At 37.9% G+C, this 19,311-nt stretch overlaps 1 protein-coding gene across 1 annotated transcript; it reads left to right on the forward strand.

The window, feature by feature from the left end:
- Positions 1 to 2,695: 2,695 nt before the first annotated feature.
- LOC140137781 (uncharacterized) lies at positions 2,696 to 14,529 on the forward strand. Its single transcript, XM_072159551.1, has 11 exons — positions 2,696 to 2,842; positions 2,893 to 3,377; positions 4,610 to 4,695; positions 6,900 to 7,142; positions 7,752 to 7,859; positions 8,047 to 8,271; positions 10,160 to 10,267; positions 12,926 to 13,150; positions 13,765 to 13,788; positions 14,026 to 14,095; positions 14,457 to 14,529. The coding sequence occupies exons 1-11, from the start codon at positions 2,696 to 2,698 to the stop codon at positions 14,527 to 14,529; spliced, it is 1,794 nt and encodes a 597-aa protein (XP_072015652.1).
- Positions 14,530 to 19,311: the final 4,782 nt, after the last annotated feature.

The following is a 19,311-nucleotide window of genomic DNA, read 5'->3' on the forward strand; positions in this document are numbered from 1 at the left end:
CCTTTTGCTCCGCGTTCTCAATTTCCTTTCGGTGGTACGACGTCTTTGCATCTTTCAACAACGTGGTGTAAGTCTGACACTGTTCCTTATAAAGCTCTTTGTGAACTGTTAGACCCGAAGATTTGTATTTCCGTTCACGGCGTCGCTTCTCCTGCTTTGCGGCACGAAGAGCATTGTCATACCACGGAGCATGCGGGCGAAGGATGATGTTGCGCTCCACAATCCCGGTGAGTTCAGTCTTCACTGACAATGTGTACGCATGATGGTTCCAATTAGGGGTACTTTTCAAGAAATGTCCGCGGAATTTTCGAGGACAAAATTGTTCGCGATTGTCCAAATTAGGGGTGTTTTGGAGCCAAATTGTCCTTGAAATGGAAAATAGGGTGTATTTCTAGGACTTTCGTCCGCGTTTTACCGCTACAGTTTTCGTTATTGTCCTCATTTCCCCGTGAAATAGGGGGGAAATTCAAAAGCGTCCTTGAAATGGTAAAAATAGGGGTATTTATTTCGGAAAAATTTCCTCGATTCCTCGTAATAAGGGGGTGAAATGAAAATGCGTCCTCAAAATGATAAAAATAGGGGAGGTATTTGGGGGCAAATTTTCCTTGATTTCGCGCAAAATAGGGGGTAAAATTGCTGCAAATGTCCTCGATTCCCCGTGAAATAGGGGTCATTTTCAAATCCTGGAACGGTCATAAGTCCTACCTTTAAATACAAATTGAACCCACCGGGTCCACAATAGGGGCATGATCGTCGATAGTGTCACGTAAGATACAGTTATACCGGTTTGTTAAAGTATCAAGATTGTCAATACAACCCTGCAAGAGGTCGGAAGCAGCGATGTCCTCACAAAACTGGTTGGCATCAACATCACGAAGTTTTCGTCCGCGAACAAGTTTCCTAGCAGGGGGTGGTCGAGCAATCCGAACGGAACACCTCACAGCAGAGTGATCAGATGGGAGATCATTATGAATTGATACTGCAGACACAAGGTCATCATCTTTGTGAGAGATGAGAAGATCCAGAGTATGCTTGCGCTTGTGGGTGGGGCCGCTGACGTGTTGGACGAGGTTGTGAGAGTCCAAGATGTTAATGAAGGCAGCAGCTTCACGTTCTTCTGGAGTGTCAACATGGACATTAAAGTCCCTGGCTAGAAGAACTTTTGATGACGTCGCAGTCAATGTTTCAAGGAGCGATGAAAATTCGTCAAGAAAAACAGAACTTTTAAAGCTATTCTTGGTATTGGCAGGCGGTCTATAGACAACAACTAATCTGAACGAATTAGAAGGTGATGTAATCTGCACATCCATATGTTCAAAGTTTGTGAAGTCAAGAGTGTTGTTATTTTTGACTTCCAATCCTTTACGAACCAACAAAGCAACTCCTCCGGCTTTGCCTTTCAGGCGAGGTTTGCTTTAAAGGGAAAAATGGGGAAGAGTGTTTTGAATGTCAGCAATAGCACGATTGTCGCGATCACTACCAGTAAGCCATGATTCTGTAATGGCGAAGACATCCAAATGATTCTGGATAATAAAGTCACATAAGGAAGCAGTTTTTTTCTTGCAAGAACGTGCATTCCAAGCTGCAAATTTAATAGGTGCATTATGGGTGCTATCTCTGGCCAGTGGTATAGACACAAGGTTACTGAAGTTTGGTTTTGGGGCACGGCGAGCATTGCATTTTGATTTTCTGGTTTTAACATAAGTCTTAATAGATTTCTTTTTATGACGACCACCTCTATATCCTCTAATCTTAGGTCGAATAATCTTGATTGCATTATTAGTCACAGTTTTTAAAGGAGATGATGACACATGTGTGTTAAAGCAGAACGGTCTCATTGTGATCGAAGCTAATCAGGTGAAAGTCGATAAGTCGATATGAAGTCGACACGAAGTCGATACGAAATCAACACATTATAGCATACATGGCGTTTACTATACTGATACTGTACATAGTACTCACGATGAATCCAGTGCAAAAGATGAATATTTGTTTCAAAAATCACACGAAAATGACACATAAATCCAAAGTCAAATGTAGGTCATAATTGGCACAGTATAATACAAAATCCAATCACACAGCAGTTTATACAGAAAACGAGACGAAATCAGTTGAAATAGGCAAAAAATCGGGAGCACAAAATTAATACCGCAGTTCGAGATCAGCGCCATACATCGAGATCAGCGCCATACATTGAGAAAAAAACCTTTGGCTAACCTTAAACACATTTCACGAGCGTTTCTTTGTAGAATGATCAAATTATAAATGGAAGGAAACAATTTACTGTAAAATGTTATATCTCTTTTTGGATAGCTTTTACCGCTACACCTGCATCGGCCATTGCTACAGATTACACAGTAGCTTCAAGTCCAGTTGATGTTACAGTCCCGGCTGGAGCGATTTTAGTAGAAACAATAACCGATGACGTTAATGAAGGTTGTGAAGCGTTTCAAATATGTATCGATCAACCTACAAGCCCGACTGACTACAAACTCGACACTCCGTCGGATGTCACAGTATGGATATGTGATGCCGCAGATATGACAACTGTTCCGGGTAGGTATTCACCAATTTTTACTCATTTTTTCACGTAACGAGTTGGCTTTTGCCATGCTTCCGTTTTTTGTTCACAACGCGTCCGTCGTATGTTGCCAATGTTTATCCCTACACTCCTTTTGCCAACCACAGAACTGTTATGGTTGAAATAAAGACTCAGACTCCTCTCCCTGTGAAACCACCAAGAACTGTTTATCTCTGGAACAAAGTAGACGAGCAAAGTATTAAGAAAGATGCACAAGATTTCGCTAATGAATTTCTGGATAGCAAACCGGAAGACTTGACTGTAAATGAAAATTGGTGCACCTTTAAACTACTATTTCCAACTTGGTCAAGAAACATGTTCCAAATAAGCAAGTTAAAGGACATCAACGCCCGCCCTGGTTTACACAAAACCACAAAAGACTTTGTAGAAAGAAAGGACGCTACTACTTGAAGGCCGTGGAGCACAACGACCAGAAACACTGGGACAAATTTAAGACAATTAGAAAAGAAGTTGACAAGGAACTTCGAAAAGCCAGCAGAGAGTATGTTGCTGACCTTTCAGCCGCTGAAGACACAAAGAAATTCTGGAACTACATTAGATCCCGTAGAAAAGATAATGTTGGCATTCAGACATTGAAGATCGGAAACGAGACATTTGTTGACGACCAATCCAAAGCTGATAAACTAGCTGACCAATTCCAAAGTGTGTTTTCAATTGAAGATCCCAATCTTCCTTCATTACCAACTAGTCCATACCCAGATATCCCTGACATTGAAATCACCGTTGATGGTGTTGAGAAACTTCTTTCGTCGCTTCAGACAAATAAAGCTGTTGGGCCGGACTTCCAAATGCTGCATTGAAAATTGCTTCAGCTGAATTAGCACCAGCCCTGCAGTTCATTTTTGAACAGAGTTTGGACCAAAGCACATTACCTGACGACTGGAAGAGAGCGAACATTTCACCCATTCATAAAAAAGGGCCAAAGTCAGACCCGGCAAACTATCGCCCCATCTCGCTGACTTGTGTCTGTTGCAAGCTGATGGAGCACATCATTGACAGCCAGATTATGAAGATTCTCAGTTCCCAAAACATCCTCACAGAAGCTCAACATGCATTTAGAAAATCTAGATCATGCGACATACAACTCATCGCAACTCTTCATGACCTGACACCAAACCATAATAATCATCAGAAGACTGACATCGCCAGATTATGAGTCCAAGGCCGTAACCACTGAGCCACCGTGCCCTCAAATGTATATTGTCTCTCTCCTTAGTCCAGTCGAACATTGGCTGGACTATTTTTTAAACGTTCGTTCTTACCGTGGTCCAACTGCTGGCCCAAGCTACATTGAAGTTGTGCACATATACATGGTCAAAGTTCATGACGGGGTTATTAAGGATCATTTTGTGAAAATCTACAAAAAACTACTCTTATTCTCAATTACGTGGTACGACACCATGGAACGAATTTCATTAGAGTTGTGCACGTGTTGGGGTCAAAGGTCATGTAGGGGTTATATTGGTAATTTTGTGATAATCTTTATGCTACTCCTACTCTTAACTACACGCTATGACCAACAAACTTACTTAGAAGAACTTCTGGCCCAAGCATTAATAGAGAAATGTTCATATGTCGGGTTAAAAGGTCAATCATGTAGGGGTTATTATAAGAGGTCACTTGTGAAAATTTTCAAAATGCTACTAGCATTGCAATGACTATATGCAATGACCACCAAACTGTGTCATTTTTTTTAAATGTTGTCAAAATGTTATTGTTTAATTTTTCAAATATTTTGTCAGCACTCCAATAACATAATTAGTAGTATAATAAATTCAAAGAAATGTTTTGGAATATGTTATGAAATCGACGTTTTATATCCTTTATATAACCCGACATTTAAACACTGGCAGCATTTTCCAACCTTTTATGAATAATGTGGAAGACTTTTTGTGTTTGCTGGGTATGTAAAAAATAATTCCATAATATGCGTCATTCCATCTAAAAATACTAAAAAATATATTTTTTGGTTTTTGAAGTGCCTTGCATTTCATTTGCAAAATCCAGCTACTTTGTAACAGAAGGTGAGGAATCATCCATAGGACTTGTGATTTCCAACGTAGACGCTGCAGTGTTGCCTTCTGTTAGTATAGGTAAGGTTTTACATTGATATGTAAGGTTCAGATTGCTGAAAATTATTTAAATAAAATTGACCACTCTAAACTCGAAATGCATGTAGGTATCGAGGTTTTAACCAAAACCTAAATTGCGCGCGTAGTGGAATTCGATGCGCATCCTTGAATAAAGTGCGTGCTTTTCAGTCGACTGCACGTTAGTCCAATAATTCGTGATAAAAATCAACGAGATGCTTATTGCATCTACTTTCACTGCGCACAGAAAATTAACTTGATATTAAATATCAGTTTTGCGTGTTTGTTCGGCTCTATGCTGAGATTTTCGGCTCAAATAATTAGCTTCTTTCAGGTCTTCGTCAATCGTTCGTGTAATAGGCCTACACTACGGCACATTTATTCCGCGGTTGAAATCGCTGCAGGAAAATTGCCGTTGCGTTTGTTGTCAGATAAATACTGGTCTATAAACGTATCATAGCATTCGCATTTTTCTTTATTTCACGCATTTTTCTTTATTTGACGAGCTTTTTGTTGAAATTTAGTTATGTGCAAAATAAAGAAAGATGGTTATACAAAATAAGGCTTTTAACATTTGTTTCACATCAGTAGTATATTCGGGTCCGACGTTATCGCCCTATGTGATTTCCGCAACAATAATTTACAATTTAAGGTTACACAAAGAAACGTATAAAAGACGTATTAAGTTGTTCTCTAAATCCAAGTTTTCTCAATTAAATATCGCAGTGTAAGAAATGTTGGTGCGTTGGATGTAGATTTAAATTGTTTTTGTGTTATTATACAATTTTTTTAGATTCCGTTTTCAAATTTTTCGTTAATATCCTTCTTACGCACACCATGCAAAGGAGACCAAAAACGCGTTCCATGCTATTTTTTTTTTTTCAAATGTGTGCCCCATAAAACCACTCCGAGTGAGTGCTTTTTCCTTTTTTGTATTGTGCTACAAACCGATCAAAGAAATAATGTCACCATTTATTAGAACTAAATATAGTACTGATTCAATTTTAGAAGCTCGTTTTGGGGGAAAATGTTGGAGAATTTGCATGAGAAAAAACTGGTTTGTGAAATTATCGATATCTTGATTACGGGACGTTGATTTAGACATTATTTCTCAACATTCTGCTAATTGCTATTCCATTTGATTTTTACTCCTAATTGAAGCTAGTATTGCAAAAAACCGAGGTTTTTCTCCATCAGTTCGTCCAAACTTTCAGCGCCGAGGTTTATTCTAAGAGCCATTATGCGGACGCGATTGTAATCACGTCATTGCATCAAATTATAATTATATATCCGCTTCGAGGACAAGCAATTGCGGAAGCTGATTTATGGCCGAGTGGATAGAGCGTTGCACTATGGATCTAATACGAATCGTTTTTAGGGGGTTCGAGTCCCCGTGTTGCTGAATTTTGGTTTTTTTCCCTCTTTTCTCATTTTTTCTTCTGTTCTTCCTTCTTTTCTTTCTCCTTTTCCATTTCTTTTTTTTTTTCTTTCTTTCTTTCTTTTTTTCTTTCTCTCTCATTCTTTCTTTTTTTCACCATTTCTTTATTCTTTCTTGCTCGTTTCTTTTTTAGTTTTTATATATTTGATTGATTCGCTGACTGCAGTGATTGATTGTTTTTCACTTTATTTAATTCTGAAATTTGTAGGCCTGCTAAATCTGTCTTGTTGAATATTCCCAAATTCGATTTATAAATAATTGCTTTGTGATATTGTTGTTGATGTTGTTGTTTTGCCCTATTACATTGTAATCAAGGGAATATAGCAGCATTGATTTATTTCATCAAAGATATCAAGGCTATATAAATTCAAAATCAACACATTTTCCAGACGGTGGCGTAGCTTCATGGGGCGGTCATGGGAGCCAGAGGAAGCGCCCCAATCGATTTTAAAATTTATAAAATTGCCGAAAACGGCTTGTGCAACCCCCCCCTTCCCCGACTCACGAGCTCCGGGCACGAGCTGAGCCAAGTTTCATGTCTTGACCGTGGATCGATATTATACTATATTAGAGTAGGCTTACGTCCCGGTACGCTTGTTCATTTTCTGCATGGCTGTTTCTGTTATGAACTTACGCCCCTCTGAATTCAAGCGCATAAAAAACCTTTGGCTAACCTTAAACACATTTCACGAGCGTTTCTTTGTAGAATGATCAAATTATAAATGGAAGGAAACAATTTACTGTAAAATGTTATATCTCTTTTGGATAGCTTTTACCGCTACACCTGCATCGGCCATTGCTACAGATTACACAGTAGCTTCAAGTCCAGTTGATGTTACAGTCCCGGCTGGAGTGATTTTAGTAGAAACAATAACCGATGACGTTAATGAAGGTTGTGAAGCGTTTCAAATATGTATCGATCCACCTACAAGCCCAACTGACTACAAACTCGACACTCCGTCGGATGTCACAGTATGGATATGTGATGCCGCAGATATGACAACTGTTCCGGGTAGGTATTCACCAATTTTTACTCATTTTTTCACGTAACGAGTTGGCTTTTGCCATGCCTCCGTTTTTGTTCATACTACTATGCTCGTCGTTATTGGTCTTACTAACAAAAACCAATAGAATGAAGGATTTAAACTGGTTTGGGGATTTTATCCACTATTTTTCATTGGAATTAAGAAAGAATACCTTTAATGGGTGAGAACATCAACCAATAAACGGTAACCCTAACCCAAACTCTAACTTAACCCTAACTTTACGCTATCTGACGGTGGCACCAGTGTCATATAGGCTAACATGATTTTTGGTCGGGCGAACTAGATTCTGTAATTTTAATTACAGAATGTATTGCATGAAAGCAATAAGATTGCCATAAACTCATCAGCCTCTGATTAAATGGGGATGGAACTAGTGGCGACTTTTTAATTTGGCTGTGTTTATTTTGTGTTACTACTAAGGAGAATACAACCCCTTTCTTAATTTCATTTTTGCTACCGTGTATTCAGAGACCATTTCAAGGTCACACGAGCTCGTGAATATTAATGAGGGGGAGTGGCTAATTTACGAGTGAAGTGGCTTTTACGGAAATATGTGCCATTGTTTTAATTTATAGAGAGCGAATACTGCCTTGATGGAACAGTGTACACAGTTATGGAGTCAAGTTCTGCTGTGAACATAAAGATTTGCAGGAAAGGTGACGTCAGTCAGGAAGGAAGTGTTGGTATGTATACGTATGCGACACATGTATGGTATCCCTTTTTCTGACACATACCCCTTTACTTTGACATCTAAAACATGTAAATAAAATCGACATCGTTTAAACATTTAAAATATCCTTCCAGACGAGGCTTGCGTATTACAACTATAATAATTGAAGACAATGAAATAATTTGATATTTTGTGCCCAGTTTTAACGACATCTAATGTAGATGCTAAAGCCGCAAATGATTATAGTATCGTCAACCAACGTGTCAGCTTCACACCTAATGAGCTCTGTAAAATTCAAGAAGTGGCAATTGTGGATGACGAGCTGCTAGAACCAACAGAATGCTTCCAAGTATCACTGTCTCAGCCAATAGGCGGCTTGCTATGCACACACAACAGTGCTACTGTCAATATCAAAGATGACGACTGTAAGTTTCATGTTTCTGTGTTTATTTTCAATCATCATACTATTGTATCCGATCATACGCTATCATCAAACATCTTGAATGGTCAACTGTAATCCATATGTTAATTAGTGATTCACTCATTAATCATGTTAAGGGCTCTGGGAACAACTTCTGCACAGTATTTTTTGTGTGATATGAGACCACTTCAGACTTATCGAATTGTATTCTGAATACGAGGAATGCCCTTCTGATATAAAATAATTTTGATTTTTTTTTTTTAATTGGCGACTATGGCAAAATATTAAAAATTAGTATCTTTCATATTCAACAGTCCTCGAAGTAAAATTTATCAATCTAATGATATGTACTTACAGTGTATGGGGAGGAAAAGCCGACGATCATTTGAAATTTCGTATTGAAGATTTTTTCCCAAAAACCTCAATTAGGTGTTTTTGGAAAAAATCTTCCCAGCTGCATACACTTTAATTATATATCATTAGATTTATAAATTTTACTTTGAGGACTGTTAAATGTCAAAAATATCAATTTTTAAAAAATTGCCATAAAATTTGTATTCTTAGCGTTCATGTCCCACAAAAATACTGTGCAAACGTTGTAACATAGTTAATGAGAACCTTAATTAACATAATATATTCTTGTTTTAGACTGGCACGAAAAGTCACGACTTAATGTAATGTGTTGATGTATGTGTAAAAGGTGATTTGCTAATGCATTCCTCGACTCCAATTATACCACCACGTGTTTGCTAAAAGGCTCCTTGCAACATCATTAGGCAAGGAATCCGAAATATATTAACTTTTTTTTTAATAATGTTGAATTATATGTGCTAAAATTCTATTACTACAATACCTTATCATAATTACAAAGCATCCGATTGGCGTGCTCAAAAGGCCAGTATGCATATTTGTCGAAAGAATCATGCTCACTAATATACACATACCAAATGCAACCCCAGCCTCTCGGTACCCGGAGATGGCCGGGTCGTGGACCGGGGATGTTGGGTTTAAAAGTTCAAGTCCCGGGTAAACACTTGACCAGACCCGGACCCTCCCAGGGACTAATATCCGATACAAACCGATGCAAACCACAGGTGTTCCACGGCCCAAGTTCCCGGGCCTGGGCATCGGATTATAGGCCTATTTAGATCGTTTGGTTATCATATCGCGGTGATCTTGACATGCGGGTTCAAAATGTATGTCTTGCATGGAGTGAATTTCTGAGGTTTCGCCGCCAAAAGCATAAACTAGGGCAGATCTCGTAAGCTAATATACTGTAAATCATCCGGTTGTTAAATTATATGATAGTATATGATGTGGGGCCGAGCACTGATGAAGACCTCAGTATCGATGGATTTAGATGTTTTGCTGACATGCAACTTTTGCCATGTTCAAAGACTTATGTCTGACACGTCGTTTATTTTATAGGCCTATAATGGTCTAACAGCATGCATCCAACACTCCACTTTTATAATGCACTTTTCATACTTTACAGTGGCAAGGGGGACGGTATAAAAGAGGGCGTCCCTCTAATTATACATGCTTGTTTGTTTGTTTTAAAAAATTTTACGAGGCATGAAGGGTCGAAAATGCTGGGAATAAACCGGGAATATCGTATATTGATAGGGCCTACATGTAGGCCGACATGATTAAAGGAAACCATAGATAAATCAACGGCATTACATCTATCCAGGATACGGTGGTGGCAAATGTTCGATCTTTGCAGCACATTAATATTATAGGTCTACATAAGATTTTTTGATGTCAATCGAAAATCCAACTTCAATTATGAGGCTATTCTGTACCCAGGGGCCGGGGATGAATTTGCAGGTGCATTAATATGTATCTGGTTTACAAATTACACAGTTAATATCATGACTGATCACTTTCAGATTGCTTCTCCCTCGACAACTGGTATTACAGCGCCCCAGAATCTGATGAGCCGTTTATCATCGGCGTTGTTAAGTGGGGCTTTTATGGAGACCCGTCAATCGTTGTTAGTAAGTGCATTTTCCATAATTCTAAACCTTAAATCACTTGCTAGAATCAAGATAATTTGGTTCGCTGTAATCCATTGTAGGCCTATAATATCTGTGTCATTCTCGGACAACGGTGATTAATAGGGATGTTAGAGCGCGTAGCATGAGGCCGAACAACGCGTGTTAACTGGAAAGAAATTTCATGGGAAAATAACCAACATGCCTTTCAGAAAGGCTAGTGTCACAAATAAAAGATACACATTTCCCTTTAATATGGTCGCGTATCCCATTTTGAGGAAAAGGTTAAGCATAATGAAGGACATACATTTGCCAGTAAACGTTTGCCAATATGGCGGTTGCCCCTATTGAGACAAATATTAACCATGTCCTACGAAGGGGGATGTATTTTATCCGGCATATTAAGGAATCGGATAGCGACGTTTGTACAGTATTTTTGTGGGACATGAGAGCCCATCACACATATCGAATAACATTCTGAATACGAGGAATGTCCTTCTGATATCAACTTTTTTAAAGGTTATACAATGGATTTTTCAAGGCTTGATTAGTGATTACAGAGGGCGTAAGTTAATAATAGAAACCGCCATGCAGAAAAAAATGAACTCGAACGTACTTGGTGTATCAATCCACATGCACAATGACCACGAACCTATGAAACCGTGGTAGTCATCCTATGTTGCAGGGATAGGGAGGGGGCAACCATGATATGGGCTGCCGGGGGGCAGCCGGTTTTCTGCAATTTTCCTATGGTATTTTCTAAATTTTCAATTGTTTTAATATTATCCTCAGATGATATCTGTCGTGAAATAAATCAATGCTGCTAAAGGCTATAATAGGCCTAGTATGCCTACCCTGATTATGCAATATATATGACATATTGATCTTGTGAACATGGTGCGTAAAAAGGCTTTAAACGAAGGATTTTCAAATTTATTCTAAAAAATTGTATAAACATACAAAAAAATGTTAAGCTACATCCAATGCACCAACATTTCATTCGCTGCGATATTTAATTACTGAGAAAACTCTGTTTTAGAGAACAACTTTATACGTCTTTTATACGTTTTTTTATACGCTTCGTTGGGTAACCTTAATTCGCGATATCATACAAAATTATTAAAAACTAATATTTGTGGTATTTAACAGACCTCGAAGTGTAATTTATAAACCTAACGATATGTACTCAAAGTGTATTTCATGAAAATTTTGACCTTTAGTATTGAAAAAATGATAGGACAAAATCTTTAATTGATGGTCGGCTTTTCCTCCCAGCTACATACACTTTAAGTATATACATATAATAAGATTTATACAATTTACTTCGAGGACCTTTAAATTTCGAAAATATATTATTCAACCAAAATATTCTGCTTGAAATTAGCTTTAAAATGATGTATATCATGTCTATAGTACTTGGCATTTAAAGGGGGGTAACCCTATCGGTTTAGGATATGGATTCTCTTCAAACTTACACACAATGTCAAATATTGTCCCCTTTATCAATCTATGTGAGAAAACGGGAACAATTTCAGCATAAATGTGAATAATTAGCATATTAGCAAGCCAATACACTGGTACGCGTCCCGGTACGCGTGCATTGCATTCTGGTCAGGCATCTCGAAACAACGCCCGAGCGCATGTCCCGGTGGAAACAGGAAGTGTTCGCCTTGGTACTGAAAACCGGCTCGCCCCTGTACACTCTTTATACCCTCTATTCATACTGATTAATCTTAAAAAACATTACATATCACTGCGCTCATTATCATTCTTGACAAGATAGCCCATGCTGTATTTACTTCGCTTAATTATTTCTTTATTTTTAGCTATATGATGCACATTTTCACATATTTATGATTTTTCTTGTTTTTTTTTTTAACTAATTTTTTAATGGGGGAGGTGCTCTCATAATTTTTTTTTATTCCTCGTATCATGCTTGACAATATAGGTTATGTTTCCTTATTTATTTCGCCTCTTATGTATTTCTTTATTTTTGTTTTTTGTTTTAAATCATTATAGCGCCATCTATAGTTTGACATTAGGGGCCTATTTGATGTATTTTTGCGGACGAATTGGTACTGGGGTGAAGTCTTCCGAATCTATTCCGATTTCATTCTATGACTACCCAAAACTCCCGTGTCGTGTAAAATGCGAACAACTGGTATACCTGTAAAAACCGCTGTGTTTCATGATTTCTCCGGAAATACATTGACTTGGAGCGGCAAATTTCAGGATAGTAATGAGAAAAATAGTATCTATTATGTGATACCAAAACCTCATCAACAATGAAAAAAATCGGGGGATGATGCTGTCGATCGGGTTACGGACCTTTAAGTAGTGAAAAATCAATAAAACAGTCAATAAATCCTTTGTTTCCTATTGTTTATTGTTAAGTTCAATGGAGCATATCTCAATAGTGGCACTGGCGACATCCGGGCTCAGTTTGTGGTGGATGGTCACATATTGCCCCGACTTTCATATAATTTGCAATTTTAATACTAAAGAAAGCCAGTAAATGTTGTTGTATAATTCCTTTAACCTTCTCCAAAGCTCAAATATAAATAAACCATTGTAGAATAGAATGTGAAACGTAATGGAGCGTTGCCACTTTTCCTTTGATATAAGCGCTGATATAACTGCTGTGCAATCCTATAATTGCAGCTTTTCAGACCAATGAAGGCTCGGCAGAAGAGAATGTAGATTTCACTAGCGTAATGGTATCTCTAGAGTTCCAAGCGGATAAGAGAGTAATGTACGTGCCGCTTACTGTTAATCCGGACGGCGAGTATGAAACTCGGGAGCAGTTTACCGTGCGCATCAGTGCTGCAGATCCGAGCCGCATTTGCGAGCCATCAACCGCCACTGTAGTCATCGTGAGTTCTGACTGTAAGTTTGCAAAAATCCGCTTCGTACATGTACGGGTAAAGTTTGTAACACGGTTAACGATGAATTTTCAAATCATAAACCTAAACCTGATCATGTTGTAACAATTATTTACTGTCATGTGCAGAAGCTAATTGTTATAAGTTGATACCACATTTGCTCTAAATTTATACCTGTATTTGAAATTTGTTACTCCGTGTTTTTATGTCTCTGACAAAGACTTTGGGTGGGCATACAATATTAGTGCACATAACACATTACTACTCTGCACAAGCAGTTGTATATCGTTCCTACAAACGCTACCATCAATTTGAAGGACTCAAAGAAACTGACAAGACAACTAGAGGGCTGAAAAAGCCATCTGGATACGCCAAAAACCCTCTAAACAAGTTCAAGGGCCTATTCACCCAGTAACATCTCTGAGTAACTCACCACGCCCAAATATGAGTTTAACATCTTCATTATTTTGGAATTGTACCAAATTATGTTAATAGTTGAATCTAGCATTTCAAAAGAACTTATTGAAATATCTGAATGATAATATTATCTTTTGATATTTTGCCTTCGTTTTTTATGCTATCAGTAGTTTTGTTTTCGTGTTACTGTTTTTTTTTCAGCGTTGCAGACAACGTGTGAAGGAGGTAGGTATTTTCTTTTACCATATTAAAAAACACAATTCAGTTGGCTTGAGCGTTATCCAACACCTCGTGGGTATTTGATAAGTACCAGATCATTAAAAGGTGATTTTAGATGCGAATTGAGTAATGTGTAAAGCTGTAATATTGTAATAAACTGTTATAAACTGCAATAATTTGTAAAGAATTATCGAGGTTATATTTAGTTGTATATATTAACTCCATGAATTATTATATTTATAGGGACATGTCCCAATAGCTACTGCTTAAACGGAGGATCATGTATAAATAGAGACAACTATTGTGAATGCCAGTAAGTACTACTATGAAATGCACTTATTATACCCATGTAGCAAACCTTTCAATGAGACAGGTTGGCAAGAATACGTTTTTTCGTCTGTTTCAGATGCGTTTATCAACTCCGTACAACTCAACACTGTGTGTGCAGCGATATACATTACGGTTCGTTTTATGAAATGAAACCAACTCTTTCCACCACATTATTTGATCACGACCTATATAGTACACATTCCCACAATAAACTACATATTTATATTCTTGAGGAAAAAATAGGCTTAATTTAAACATATGATACTCTCCATAAAAGTGATGAAAATCAAATTCTAAAGCACATTATTATTATTGAACAAATCTGTAATTGTTTTGTTATCTAGATGTTCTGTAGTATTTGAAGGCCTTCGATGTGAGACACGAGTTACTACAGGTATGTTGATATTGTTCTGCTGAAATGTTGAGGCGTCTGAGTGTGAGACTTTTAATAGAATATTTTATCACATGGCTGTCATTGTCATTGAGGTATAGGACTTTTTTTTTATTAAAGAATTACTATTACTAACTTGAAGGTTATAATGCCCTTGACGGTCACAATCTCCATAAAACTACGTGTAAACACCAATTATATATAAAAATAGCCCAAATTTGACATAAAGTAAGATGTATAATAGATTCTACAAAAGTAATGTTATGTAAGTGATGTCGTGGCAGCTCGTCACAATTCATTTAAACATGAAAATGACAACCATATGTGCCTAATTAACACTCCCTGCACAACTAACTCATCATACCTATAAAACATCTACATCCACCCACACCTATTTATATACACACAACTCCGGGCGTAGCCAGCTTTCTTGATAGGAGTGGGGAAAATCAAACATTTCGGGGGCAAAAACGAAAAATATTTACCGGATACAAAGTTTTGACGCAATATTTGTGGTGGGATATATATAATACATGCAACATGTATAACGGTTTGTTAGAGAGACTGCACAAGTCTTACAGCTTCCAAAAAAGTCTTTGTTGGGACAATGTGCAATGTTTGGACAATAGGTGGCCAGCCAGCGATAAATAGTTCGAAATATTTTTTGTTAAAATAAACATACGAATAAAAAGAAATTTAACATTTAAATAGAATAGGACAAAGTTCCAGCACGGCACAACCCTGTCGTATACCCACCCTCGACAGAATGCTTGATACTTTAATCCATGCTTTCTAAAGCCAAATTAGTAGTACATTCATGACATTGAAACGTTTCAATAAGTTATATGAGAGCCTAATTACTAATTACGTAGTAAATACTAACAATAACAACAATACTACTAATAATAACCATAATAACCATAATAAAACGATACGATAATAACTTAAATGTCTGTAGGGAAAATATGAGGGTCATTCAAAAAGTTCTACCTCCATCATCACTTCACTGTTATCTTACGTGCCAGGATAATGCAATTACCCATGTTTATGCTCTAAAATCTTGGCTACAAAATAAATGTTATTTGATAAAACTGTGATTTATAGTTGTTAAGAAGTAGAATCGACCCTTTGCCATAGGTTGTTGACTTCGATCGGGTCAGCACTTGTTGATTCATAATTTAAAATCTGTCTGTCTGTCTGTCTGTTTGTCTGTCCGGCTATGTGTGCGCTGTTTACCGGGTAGTTTTAAAGGTCATCGGAGATCAATGTCAAAGGTCAAAATTAAATCGAGGTCAACCGAGGTCAAAAGTCGTTAAGGAGGGGTCAAATTTCAAAATTTGTCCGATCGGGCTCAAATTTGGTGGGTGGAATCCTTCGTATGAGGGGAACATGACAAACATTACATGGAGGTCATCCGATGTCAAAGGTCATGGATTTCAAACTTTGTCCTATCGGGCTTAAACTTGGTGGGTGGTATCCTTCGTATATGAGGGGAGCATGAAAAAATTACATCGAGGTCATCCGAGGTCACAGGTCATCTGGGATCACAATGTCAAACTTCGCCCAATCTGGCTAAAAGTATTCTTTATATCACGGGAGCATGAACAAAATCAAACCGAGGTCACTCGACGTCAAAGGTATATATGGGGTCAAATGTTAGAGTATGCCCAATTGGGCTTAAACATGGTAAAAAGAATCATTGATATGTCAGGCACATGTCATAAAGTCAAAAAGCGTCATCAGGGGTCAAGCAGTATCTCTATCATGCACCTGGTGCCCTAATAGCTACAGGGCCATTACAGCTGCAGGTGCACTAGTTATTGTAAACAATCACAATCATGACGTATAAGTCTTCATTTGCATTTCAAACGCACATTTTTTGGGGAAATGTCAACGAATTACATTTAGGCGGGAAAGCTTCTATATTAATACACACTTATTTAGATTAAAAAAAACTTGAATTGCAAGTGTGTCGCCACACGGAGCGACAGTTTCAACAAACAAAGATTTTGATCCAGAGTTCCGTGTTATAGCAATTGTGGTGAAAGTAAAGTAAACCATTATTTTATTAGAGTGACCTTTCTTTTGTTCAATGACAGGTCTTTCTGGTGGTGACATTGCCGGTATTGTTGTTGGCGCCATTGTGGGGTTTGTCCCCGGGGGGGCCACTCAAATATGACAGTGTACGCATGCGTGACCAAATTTTTTTCAAACACCCCCTAAACGAGTTTTACCCTACCAGCAAATTTAGCCCTTAATAAGGTAATTTAGTGTAGAATTTACCCCCTAATGAGTTTTTGGCTGGTGAAAATTTGAAAAGGTACCCTAAACAAGTTGTCCAGTTTCAGAAAACTACCCTTATTCTTGAAAATCACTGTTTTTTAGACCCTAAACGCGTCACGCGCGTAACTTGCCTTGCCTAAAAAAACACCCCCTTTTACTTGTTTTTTTGGTCACGCATGCGTACAGCCCATTTATGTGAGTGATCCCCCCGGGGGTTTGTCACTCTCGGTATCGTCTTATGTGTCATCTGCCTGCTTCTACGACCTAAGCCAATCTTACCCCCTGCACCTGTTGGTCTTCAGCCTGATCTGCCTGCAAATGGTTTTGGCAATAACTTCATGCTGACGGACGGCGTAACGGTGGGGGAAATTATTTATTCACCGTAGGCAGTAATAGCTGACTACGGCTAGAAACATGCTCAATATTACATGAATAACTATTCAACGTATTAAATATTAACAGTATATAGTTTGTAATAGCTTGAATCTGTCTTAAATAACACCCACAGACCAGAACAATTCACAAAAAGAGATACACCAAAAACCCTGAAGATGCAACCCTAATATGCGGCCTCATTACACTAATACCTCCCCGGGGGGTTTTAATTGTTAGTATTTTATTTTGTTGCCGGGATTATTTCTCTTGAAGAGCATAGCGATACATTTATGAATGCCGTATGATTTAGCCTCATGTACGTAGGCCAACAGTATGGCTACATGAAAGCACCCGAATTCATTTGCACGCCACTATGATGCACTCTTTGCACACTCTAGCCATTACTAATTTCTTGGTGTATGTAAAGCATTGAAAATGATTTTCATCATTCTTTTCTTTCAGAGCCAATACCTCAACCAATCCCCTGAGTTCCAGAATAATATCTTCTAGACCAATACAATCCGATGTGTGCAACGTCTCCGGTCTATTCTAGCTAAAATACATACACCCCCTATTGGGGACATGACCTTAATCATAGGCGTGAAACTAGGAGTGGCGGAAGTCCCCCTTAAAATCCTAAAAGCAATACTTGCCCTATGAATCTCATTTATTAGCCTGAAATTGCCATGTTTAGGACAAAAAGGTAAAACACCAAACTTGGAAGTACCAGTACCAACATTCACCTTCAATAGAGAGATTGCAAAATTTACGTGAAACGTGATACGGGAACGCCAACGGCAAGCTACATTAATCGAAAATCGGTTAGTATGCCCTCTAGAGGGTGAAATCTATTGTGAATTGGTCAATCGTGGAATTACCGTAAGGCGATTACGTTGCGGTTGGTAGCAAAAAAATGACGTTCCAAAATGACAAAAAAAAACCGCATTATAAAATACAGAAAATTGTTATGTTTGTCGTGTTATGAAGCAAATCAAAGTATCCAAATAGAACAAGTAGAGTCCGACATGTAATATAATCCATTTTGGGGGCTACAATTTGACCTAGTATAGACAAGAAGAAGTGACTAAATTTAGATTTTTTTTCGCGCGAATTCGAACGGGAAGATTGCCTATTTATTTGTGTGTGGAAAATGCCGTCCAAAAATCAGCTTGCGAAGAGGCGTTTTAGGCAAGATCGTGACGTCTTACGACATAATGCGGCAGAATCGTCTGTTTGGGACGGGTGACAGCAGTTCGTGCAACGTCAATTTTCGCCATTGCTATTTTTGTGTGTTGCTTATGGATACTATTCAGCAAACAACAACATGTTTTTAAAACATGATAATGCATTATGTTTTTGGTTTTAGTTTAAACAGTTTGATAACATATCAATATCGGTTTATATAAAAATCATGAAAGCTCTTTTTTAAAACGTGTTATACTGAAAAAACAATAAACCAAAATTCAAAATGTTATAGTAAAATATCGTTCGGCAAACATTTTGTGTACTTAAGTCTGTTGTGTTAGAATGTTTTCCAACAAGTTTTGAACAAAATGTTTTTTGACTGTTAAAACCTGTTTATACCCTTGACCCCCACCCGTTAACCCGACATTTAACGTGTTCTGTAATATATTTGTGTTTGCTGGGTAGTAGGCACATTAGATTATCTATTTTCATTTTGCTTAAAAAAGTAAACAGGGTACTATTTATATGATAATGGAGTTTATTTTGTTTCTTTTTATTCGAATATATACACGACTTCCTAGGCATCCAACACCAAACTCTGTTTAGGTTATTTAGACAAATATCATACACGTGTGAACATAGGCCTATACTCATTTTCCAATAGCTCTCAAAACTCAATTATTGCTAATCTGGACTGAATGCTCAGAGCAATTATAGATACAGCCAGTCGTATTTGCATATCAATAGGGCCTACCGAGGAAAGTGGGTTTGATGAGAGAAGATAATCTTCTCTGGTTCGATGCACCCAAGGTGAATCAATGTGTGCTCCCTATATCTTTAGATATTTGTCTCAGCATAGCGCCACCATGAGCTTTTACATGTAGTCTTGGTTCAGACTCTACGCGGCTATCACAACCATACTACGAACGACGAGCGTTAGGACCGACACAAACTGGCTGTGTAGG

The sequence above is a fragment of the Amphiura filiformis genome, chromosome 2, assembly GCF_039555335.1.
Source record: "Amphiura filiformis chromosome 2, Afil_fr2py, whole genome shotgun sequence".
In the NCBI taxonomy this organism is placed as follows: Eukaryota; Metazoa; Echinodermata; class Ophiuroidea; order Amphilepidida; family Amphiuridae; genus Amphiura; species Amphiura filiformis.

Coding starts and splice junctions, on each gene's coding strand:
- LOC140137781 (XM_072159551.1), top strand. CDS start 2,696: ATGGTTGAAATAAAGACTCAGACTCCTCTCCCTGTGAAACCACCAAGA. Junction 2,843..2,892: donor GCAAACCGGAAGACTTGACT/GTAAATGAAAAT, acceptor AACTTGGTCAAG/AAACATGTTCCAAATAAGCA. Junction 13,789..14,025: donor GCAGACAACGTGTGAAGGAG/GTAGGTATTTTC, acceptor TTATATTTATAG/GGACATGTCCCAATAGCTAC.